The sequence below is a fragment of the Schistocerca americana genome, chromosome 2 (assembly GCF_021461395.2).
Source record: "Schistocerca americana isolate TAMUIC-IGC-003095 chromosome 2, iqSchAmer2.1, whole genome shotgun sequence".
Lineage (NCBI taxonomy): Eukaryota > Metazoa > Arthropoda > Insecta > Orthoptera > Acrididae > Schistocerca > Schistocerca americana.
Window position 1 is genome coordinate 668,476,162 of NC_060120.1, and position 10,715 is coordinate 668,486,876.

General features: G+C 39.1%; 1 protein-coding gene across 1 annotated transcript; it reads left to right on the forward strand.

Annotated features, from left to right (window-relative positions):
* Nucleotides 1–3,377: 3,377 nt before the first annotated feature.
* On the forward strand, nt 3,378–9,045 carry LOC124594318. The gene is made up of 4 exons (XM_047132680.1): nt 3,378–3,642; nt 3,798–3,909; nt 4,017–5,630; nt 9,026–9,045. Exons 1-4 carry the CDS (start codon nt 3,490–3,492, stop codon nt 9,043–9,045), a joined length of 1,899 nt encoding a protein of 632 aa, XP_046988636.1. The 5' UTR covers nt 3,378–3,489.
* The last annotated feature ends 1,670 nt before the right edge of the window (nt 9,046–10,715 follow it).

The window sequence follows — 10,715 nt, forward strand, 5'->3', positions numbered from 1 at the left end:
TCTCGCACTGATGTCCGCGCTAAATTTCGAGCTTGTGTAAAAGATTGCCAATCTTGGAGATTTTGCGTTCGTTTGAATTTGGCGTGCTTCTTTCGTTGTTTCTGTAACAGTGTTCTGACCCGTTTCGTGTACCAAAGGAGATCAGCTCCGTCATTTGTTGATTTGTTTGGTATACATCTTCTGACTGCTGTCGCTATTGTTTATTTGAATTCAAAACACATCTGGTCTACTTGTTAATTTGGAAGGAGTGGAGATTGTCTCTCAGGAGGGCGTCAAGTGAATTTTCATCTACGTTTTTGAATGGGTATATTTTTTCCTCTATTTTTGAAGGATTAAGATGTTACGGCGTAAATTCAAGCGACGGCACGCCAGTCGGGAACGATAGGGAAGAGACGACTGTGAGAAGACGTCAGCCAATGGCACGCTGATCGACTCCTCTCCAGGACGACAACGCGACAGCAGCGGCCTCTATGTGAAGAGGACATAAGCGCCGCGCCCGACTGGTCGTGGCTCAGTTGAAGACCAGCTTCAAGACTAGCAAATTGGACAGAAGCGTCAACACTAGTTACTTTGCTTGTACATTCTATGTAGCTCAAACTTGGAATTGTTATACTGAAGAAGCGAAATTATTTCGAATGTCATCCTTTGCTTGCGACACATCTGTGTCATTCTCGAAGTATTGTCATTTACTTTTTGTAATAAAAAATCATTAATACAATTTGTTTGAATATTGTCTAGCGATCCGAGAAACCATATTTCCTAGCCACTCCATATTTGATGACTAGGCTGGATTTAACATTAATGATTACGGATAATTAAATGGAAACGCTTAGCTACAGACAGGTGTTGTTGAGATACATCAGTGGGGACAGTTGAAAATGTGTGCCTCGACCGGGACTCGAAACCGAGATCTCCTGCTTACATGACAGACGCTATATCCATCTGAGCCCTGTGGGCACAGAGGATAGTAGGACTGCAGGGATTTAACCGTTGCATGCTTCCCGTGAAACCCACACTCCCAAATGTCCACAACCTACAATCGTAGTGTTCCTAATAGATATTTGCCCATTCACTCATTACTCGCGCCAAAACCATGATTAATTAGTTAATTTAAAGAAATGAAACCGATCAATTTATGGGGGACTAACAAGCAAGTAGTACAAACAAATATAACTCAAACGCGCGCTTTAGCACTGAGAAACAATGACAGCAATAATACACTACAGTTCAAACATTTGGCTAGCAAAAGGGGGTGCTTGACATTAGTTACAAGAGGACCAGTAACATAAAATTGGACATGTCTGGTATGTGGAGAATGGAGGCCCATTAAGTACTAATATTCTATGCAACGAACACAGAACAATTGATCAATCAGAGAAGTCCCTGGGGATAATCAAGATACTGACGGTGAAAAATAATAAAATACCATTTAACAAATTGAACATTACACCAATATTAAAAGTATTACGTTAAAACCAAACTTCAGACAGGGAAATCATGGAAGGGGCAGGTACAGACGGCCAGGTCTGAGTAACTTGGTTTAGAATAACGGGTACTTCTAGTTAAATTAACGCCCGATTGCTACGAGATAGAAACTCAATTTATGAGGGATGACGTAGCAAGCCAGGAGGCCGCAACGTCTCAGAGGTTACGGTGAGACGGGAAAAGGCGCGCCTCCCGCGCGCACGTACACAGACGATGCGGGACAGGCTACGCCCGGTGGACCGGTGGGTAGCAGGTAACACCCCGGGGCAGCATCTCCAAATGCTACAAACAGGTCGCAAAGCACAGAGCATACAAGCAGGCATATAATTCACGCTTAATAATCATAGATCATGTTGTGACTTGGCAAGACAGCCAAGCCACTAGGAGAGGAAGCCGAAAGGCACGCGTTTAAGCTCACGCAGGCTGGCGTGAGGTCTGGAACAGGTAAGGGAATTTTCTAGTAGCAAAGAACGTAAGTAACTACTGGAATACTTAACTTTAATTCATAATTGGTGAACATCGGTCTGACGGTACATGTATCACAAGATAAATAGCAAATGATAATGGCGCCTTGCTAGGTCGTAGCAAATGACGTAGCTGAAGGCTATGCTAACTATCGTCTCGGCAAATGAGAACGTAATTTGTCAGTGAACCATCGCTAGCAAAGTCGGCTGTACAACTGGGCGAGTGCTAGGAAGTGTCTCTAGACCTGCCGTGTGGCGGCGCTCGGTCTGCAATCACTGATAGTGACGACACGCGGGTCCGACGTATACTAGCGGACCGCGGCCGATTTAAAGGCTACCACCTAGCAAGTGTGGTGTCTGGCGGTGACACCACAGATCATATGGAAATGCTCAGACCAAGACAAGAAACTCAATGTGAGCATGGACCTAGGCCCCAACCAAACCTTAGATATTACAACAAGATTATTACAATAAGAATTACTAAAAGTATTAATCAATATAGCATGTTAATTTAATAACCAAGAAATCGCAGGGTACTCAAACAAATTATCTTAACTGACTTAAAAGGAAACAAGCATATCCTGTGGCTAACACTCAAACAGCTACAATAATAATTATATTTAGAACAATAAATACCAAATTTTTTGAGAGGGACAATCACCTCGGTTACGGAACTTTATTACCCAAATGAGCCAAGATTAAATGGACCGCTAGCGTTTCCTTACCACGGCCATAGGCAATTTTATAGTCGTTACATCAGTCAGGGAAGCAGCAACTTCCCTAAAAAATAAGACCCAATTTCGACTTCAGTGGTCACTAACACAAGTGGCGGCCTAGAACATGTGAAACAATTAATTTCAGGCCCGACTGACAAGATAAACAGACTTTTTCCAAGTTGCAATTAAAAAAAATTAAAACACATAAAATATGGTACTCAGATAATTCCAAACAGAGGCCCAAAAAGGTAAATTTAATTCTTGAGGCTGAGTGATGGAGAATCACAGGCAATCCAGCGTAGAGGGAGCAACTTCAGCACAGGAGTACATATGCCAATCAAGTAACGAGTGCCTTACCCTCAAAGGGCAGAACAAACGGCACCAGAAAATGAACAGCACTCTTACACTCACATCAGCAACTATACCTCCTAAATCCAGGGTAAACCGGCTCCGTCGACATTACGCCCAAGTGCCGCAGACGAAAACAATTCTACCGACCACTTAGACAATTTCCGAAAACAGGTCATGTACGTCAGTTGTGCCTCTTATCTTTCTCTGTCTGACTGCGACCGACTGCCTGCCCATGTGGTCAATAATCCGCTCCAAAAAACTACAACCAAAGATTCAACTAACAGGCGACCGAAGCGCCACCCAGCAACGCCACCTAGGAACAAGGCCTCACATCGTGAGTCTAAGGAACCTGTGACGTCACGGGTAGGGGTCTGAGAAGCTAGGAACCGACTACCGACACACGTGATTCGTAGCGTTTCCATGTTGTACTTTGTGCTGTTCGTGAGTGGTTATTTGATCTATACTCAGTTACGATGCCCCGAAGGTGTTGTATGCCGAATTGCAGGGGCAATTACGATAATGGACCTAAAGTCAGTGTATTTTATTTTCCATCTGACGAGAATTTAAGACGAAAATGGTTATCGGCTGTTCACAGACAAGACTGGACACCGAGTAAGCACTCTGTTGTAAGTATCAGTGAATTTGTTTGGTTAGTGTGTCGTAGTTACTTGAAATGTAGTACAGCTGAACAAAATACAGTAAACAGAAGAACATATTTATAATCTCATACCTCGTTAATTTTCGTTATATGTTTTAAAGAGAACTGTATGCTTGTTTTTAGATATGTGAACTGCATTTCAACAAGGACGACATTTTAAGCAGTACCAGTATGTATGACCCGAAAACTGGTATACTCTTGACAGCACCGTTGGATCGTCGACGCTTGAGAAAAGGTGAGTTACGAAACACGCTCTTAGTAAAGTACAGTGTCATAAGAACTATCTTTATTTCACTTATATGCTGTGAGATCGGTTTCATACTTCGTTATTAATTTTTTCAGATGCTATCCCATCGAAGTTGCCTGGATGCCCATCTTACTTGTCGAGTCATCAAACTGCAGTACGAGAGGACCCAGAAATTCGTAGGGGGCGTTTAGAAAATCGTGCTCTTCAAATTGCTATCCAAGAAAGTGTGGACACACATGCGAAAATGATTGATGCGATATCGTTCGATAGTTTAGAACAAATGAAAACAAAGTTGAGTGAATGTGAAAAGCACAGTGACTGGGTAGTGATAAACAAATCTGACAGTGTGAGACTAGTGTTACTAAAGCATAATCCTTACCCAAGAATTTTTTGCCACGTAGTTATAAGCAGTGGTTTATTACTCAGTGTCTTCAATAATGATATTGAAGTGAAATGTATTGGAAACATGAAATTTCCCATGAAAGTAAACAACATACAGGTGGTAAGTGATGTTCTTAAGAACATTTATCTTCTGTATAATAGTTCTGAGGCTCCTGTAGATAACATTTTGTCTTTAATTGACCAGTTATTGCAAAATTTATTAGAAAAGTTGCCAGGAAACGAAACTAAAATTACATTTTTGAAGGAACAGATTTCATTTTTGAAGTGCAGAAGTTCAACTCAATTTAGGTATGATACTAACTCTATGATAATGTGGTCATTAGTACATTCTATAAGCCCACATGCTTACAAATTTTTGAGGAACACTGACAGTTTTTCTATGCCTAGTCCTAACACCCTTTCAAGGCTTTGTAGTAAACTCTCAACAAATCCTGTCATTGAGCAACAGGGTCATCAGTTTATGAGCTACATCACAAATAAAGTAGGTACTTTATCCTCAGATGATAAAACTGTGCTCCTGTTGATGGATGAAATTCATCTGAAGTCTCAGCTTGATTACAAAGCTGGAAATGTTGTAGGATGTGCCTTTAACACTGAAAAATTTTTGTGTGCAACCAGCGCCTATGTTTTTATGGTTCAGAGCATGGAATCACCTTACAAGGATGTGGTATCTATTCTGCCAGTTCATACTATTCAGGGTGATGTTCTGTTCTCTTACATTAAAGCAGTCATTGTTAAATTAGAAGCAGTTGGATTTGAGGTGGTTGGTATAGTAGCAGACAATAATGCAATTAATAAGAAAGCAATGTCTAAGTTTTCTACTCCTCCAGATGTGAAAATAAAGTATGATCACCCTGTACAGTCTTCTCCAAATCGCCCATTGTATTATTTTGTGGACACTGTCCATATTTTGAAGTGTATCCGCAATAACTGGTTTAACCAAAAGGAGCAGATCTTGTGTTTTCCTGACTTCAGTGACAGTTTGAAGGGAGGTTTGTCTTCTGTTGGAGCACTGAAAGAATTGCACTTGATAGAAAAAGATGAACTATTGCAATATGGCAGTTCCTTAACTTTGAAGTCTCTATTTCCTAACTCAATTGAGCGCCAAAATGTCAAGTTAGTGTTGCGTATTTTCAGTGATACGACAGTTGTTGCTTTGGGCACATTTGGTTCAAAGAAAGCAATTAGCAACTGGGAAAGTACTGCAACATTCATAAAAATAATAAATCGTTGGTGGGATATTGTAAATGTAAAAACATTACTCAAGGGACAGAGGTTAAGAAATATTTTCCAAGAACCTGTGACTAGTAAATCCCATCACATACAAGAATTCTTACAGTGCTTCATCTCATGGTTATGTTCTTGGGAAGAGTGTAGTGATGAAAGAAAACTTGCTCGAGAGACACATAGCGCTTTGAAACACACAACTGCTGCTTTGATAGACTTCAGTGACTACTGGCTTTCTGAGAAAAACAGATCATATTTGCTGTTAGGAAAAGTACAGACAGACAGTTTAGAGGACAGGTTCGGCAAATACCGCCAGCTATGCGGGGGAAATTATCATGTTTCTCTAAGACAAGTTTTTGAAACTGAACAAAAACTAAGGGCACAGTCTATGTTTTCCCTTGTGCTTCGGTCGAAAGTAGTTGGGGATGTTGTTATTAAGACCACTGATATTTTTTCTACTCATACTCAAATTCAGGGATTAAAAGAAACATCAATACCAGAATTTTTAAATGTAGCAGTAGATGAAAATGATGTTGATGGAATAGATGAGAATACTTGGCCACTGTTGCATTACATAGCAGGTTACTGCTCACACCAAGCTATTAAAAAAAACCATTGTGAATATTGTAAGGCATGCAGCTTTACTGTATGATTACATGATGATGGCGTCCTCTTGGGTAAAATATTCCGGAGGTAAAATAGTCCCCCATTCGGATCTCCGGGCGGGGACTACTCAAGAGGATGTCGTTATCAGGAGACATCCAGTATTGATTTAAGTGTCAGGAAGTCATTTCTGAAAGTATTCGTATGGAGTGTAGCCATGTATGGAAGTGAAACATGGACGATAAATAGTTTGGACAAGAAGAGAATAGAAGCTTTCGAAATGTGGTGCTACAGAAGAATGCTGAAGATTAGATGGGTAGATCACATAACTAATGAGGAAGTATTGAATAGGATTGGGGAGAAGAGAAGTTTGTGGCACAACTTGACCAGAAGAAGGGATCGGTTGGTAGGACATGTTCTGAGGCATCAAGGGATCACCAATTTAGTATTGGAGGGCAGTGTGGAGGGTAAAAATCGTAGAGGGAGACCAAGAGATGAATACACTAAGCAGATTCAGAAGGATGTAGGTTGCAGTAGGTACTGGGAGATGAAAAAGCTTGCACAGGATAGAGTGGCATGGAGAGCTGCATCAAACCAGTCTCAGGACTGAAGACCACAACAACAACAATTCCTTACTACAGATGAAATGAAGCAGGGTGGTGATGATTTGATTATGGTAAAAGACAGAGGAGGGTTGACATATCCTGCAGATGATGTAGTAGTGTGTGTGACATATGTCTATTTAACTCTACAGAAAATTCTGAAAGACCAGGAAATTTTATTTTTAGAACAGGCAAATCAGAGAAATGTACTTGTGAAGGTAGCATCCCACAACATTCCCAGCAATCTTTTTTATGGGTTTCACTGTAAAAATAAACACTCAATTGATTCAGTCATGAATTGCATACTGTTTTGCTGTGCAAATATTTTGCTAAACAATTACACCAAGAGGAGAAATGATGTAACTACTGTTAAAAATGTAACTGTGTACAAAAGATTGAAAAAATGTTAAATTATACTGTTTGGGGCTTGGGAAGATGATGTGAAATAAATGTTTATTTCTATTTTCTGTTTTTATTTCATGCACAGTATCCCATACATCTTGTTGGTAAATGTTATGTATTGGACCCCTTCTGCTCTCTTCGAAATGGTGCAGCCGTAAACATGAGGCTTTGCTACAGATTAATTTGTTACCACAAATTCTCTGTGAAACCCCAATCTCATAGAATTAGGGGAATAGTCTTTTCTGTTCATCAGTAAATATATAATTAATGCTGCTCCTGCTCTGTGGTTGACAAGTTTTTGTATATATTTTTGTCCAATCAGTAAATTAATTATTCTCACTAGGAGAACAATTCATTGCTAGTATTAGCATGCTAGTCTGCCATCATAAGTAAATATTAATCTGCAGAACAGGTCCAGTCTGTCAATACAACCAATATTTCGGGGAGGGGGGAGGACAATACATAACTTAAGCCATTCTTCATTTGAGAGAAATTGATAATGTTTTTGGAGTTTGGAATAGCAGTGCTTTTTTTCCTCTGGGACAACATTAAATAGTGAATAGTAAAAGAATTTAATTGTCATTTAGCTATTGCAGCAATAGACAGTCAAATTACAAATGTTTAAAAAGTATACAGCATGTATACAAAAATTACTTTACACAAATTAAAAAACAATGTTACAACAGATTTTCCATAAAGTAAAATATTCAAGCTAAAACGATTTGTGTAGTACATCTTAAATTGAAATCATTAAGGAAATTATGGTACACTCACCGAGCAGTTATCACTGTGATATTTACACTCATACATTCAAGTGAGTAGGGAGGATTTACTGATAACCAACTGTACTACTTGTGCTTGAATAAATCAAATAAAGCTTCTACCCATTCTAGAGGCAGTTTGTTGAACAGCTTCATACTCACTACATTGCTGTTCCATGATTTAGATAATCTGCAGTAAGGTATGTGAAGATGCACACTATTTCTAGTTCTGGCATTACTGAAGATTGGGATACCACTCATCTGCTTTCACAAATGGCACTATAGATGACATTTTAAATTTTTACAATGCTGTATTACCCATTGCCAATGATCAGTGTATCAAATGACAAGTATTTTAATTAAAAGATGGGGATCAGTATGTGGATGGGTGAATATAAATGGATCAGTTTGTACAGTAAAAAGTAATAATAGGTTCTTAAGATATGTCGTTACATGAAGCCGATGGGTGGTGTCCCATTCTTCAGATAAACCTCAGTTCCATGAGAGTGTAAATCCTGCCTAAGCTGGTATTCTGTTAAGTTAGTCTTTGTATACAGTAGAACAGTGAAAATGTGCAAATTTATAACAATTAATATTTTCAAGCTGATAAACAATGGCTTACAGTGGGCAAGTTTGTCAGAGTTTGTAATGATTCTAATGTGTGATTCCCATGTCAATTTATAATACCTAATAACTTAACACTACCTAGTCTTCTACTGGCAAATCTCTTAAACTAAGTAGTATGTAGAAGGTTCAGTGAAGTTTACACAAGTTTCTGTACGGTAATGTTTTCTTAAGTATAAAACTGTAGATGACTGCCAAATGAGGTATCTGTCATACGAAACTAGAATTTGACATAGATACAAGTCCCAGAGTACCTGCTTCGATAGATTGTCAGTCTTTCCAATTGCGGTACCTCATTTTCAATTAAATTATGCAAGGTGACATACACGGTGAAAATAGTGCTGTCAGAGTTATGGAATTAGAAATTCGCATTTTCAAAACGCGAGTGACGGAAATTAAAAAGTATTTTCACCTTTGGAGCTATAGTTTACGAAATTTGAACAATGTAATTCTCCTGTGAGAATGATTAGCGTTTGTTTACAGATTTGTGTATAAAGCAGTGAGTAGTCTACCAGGAAACTGTTTAATGTTTTCATATACGTGGCGTAGAGCCTAACAAGCCGCTCGGTATTTCGGACCCCTAGTCGTGACGTCACGAGTCGCGCTGTGAGGCCTTGTTCCTAGGTGGCGTTGCACCCAGCGACTAGACGGAAACGGATCACGCCAGTAGGCAAATATGTAAGGACAGAAAACGAGCAGACACGACTCTGTTTTGACTGTCGATTACCATAGCACAATCAGTCACGATCACTAGCAACATAAACTTCAACCCTGACCTACAATGTTTATATGTAAGAAGTATTTATAACAATAGGACAACATCGGAGAACGTTTCCTGATTCCTTAGACACCATACAATCCTGAAATTGTGTTTTGGATTCATCTAAGAAGTCCATTTTTGTATCGTTGTAAACACTTAAATTCAGTACCCCATATTTTCCTACAGTGAACCGACGATCGATAACGACTAATATGATAAAAAGATAATAGTTTTACTGGGGGACTTATTCATTGTGCTTACTACAAAACTGTGTCAAATGCCAACAGGAAAATTTACTACGCTACACTGTAATTCATTTAAACGACTGTTTTCAAGTGCAGCATTCACACAACTAATGGTAGACAACGAAATATCATGCTTTACATATATAACCATAACCTAAGCTCATCAGTTGAATTAATATGAATAAAATATTAATCATAATATTAGACATAAACTGAACAGAACTTCGAAAATATAACAGATTCGTAAAACCTAAGACCAGTTTTCACAAAAATTCCTTTAAAATGAGTCATTTAAAGCGCCATTTTACATCCGCTTTAAATTTCGTAAAAATGACAATTATTTTACTTTGCTAAGATGGCAGAACAAAAGGTGGAAGGGACGGCTGACCCAAATATAATACTTACAAAATTAATATACGTTAAGACTTATTTTACATACGAAAAATGAACTCTTTTCTATGAAAACTAATATAAATTAAAACGGTCTAGTTATCAGGCAGCTTAATTTCACTGTGAGGTACGTATATATACTTCGTTTTTGTCACATCACGTTCCTTAAACTGATGGGAAGAAGAATGCTTACAAATAGATTTTTTTAGCAAGGCCAAAGGGAGTTCGTTTTGTCCAATAATCCCCATATTTTTGTGATTTTCTACCAAAATTGGGATGGCAGCACTGGAGATTCATGACCGATGCCTGTTCATGTAACTGATACTGTGTACAAGTATTAAGTGTAATTATGCGCTAAGGGTAACGTGTTTGATTAGTAATCAGAATGTTATGGGTCCCTGGTTCGAGCCCAGCGACTGCTTAAATTATTAATAAAGTAGTGATGGCGGCCGAAAACTTCGCACGCATGAAGTCACCCTCACTCTGCCAATGACACTGTCAAAGTGGGAGGAGAAGCGGACAAAGTTTCAGGGCACTTCTTTGCCCTTGCGGTCAGGAACAGCCACATTCGGAGCTCTGGGAGGGGATTGTCAAGAAAGAGATAGAATAATCAGCGGAACGTTCTACGAGATGGAGTGTGGAATGTAAAAAGATTGACCATAATGGGTACGAGTCGCAGTGTAGAACGTCAGACAACTGAACGTAGTCGAGAAGCTAGAAAATCTGAAAAGGGAAATATATAGGCTCCCTCTAGATATAGTGGGGATCAGTGGAGTTG

What these genes read in the sequence shown, in the direction of transcription:
- LOC124594318 (XM_047132680.1), top strand. Translation starts at nt 3,490, where the DNA reads ATGCCCCGAAGGTGTTGTATGCCGAATTGCAGGGGCAATTACGATAAT. An exon ending in TCGTCGACGCTTGAGAAAAG is followed by an intron (nt 3,910 to 4,016) that starts GTGAGTTACGAA and finishes TAATTTTTTCAG; the next exon opens with ATGCTATCCCATCGAAGTTG. An exon ending in TTTCCAAGAACCTGTGACTA is followed by an intron (nt 5,631 to 9,025) that starts GTAAATCCCATC and finishes GTTTGTTTACAG; the next exon opens with ATTTGTGTATAAAGCAGTGA.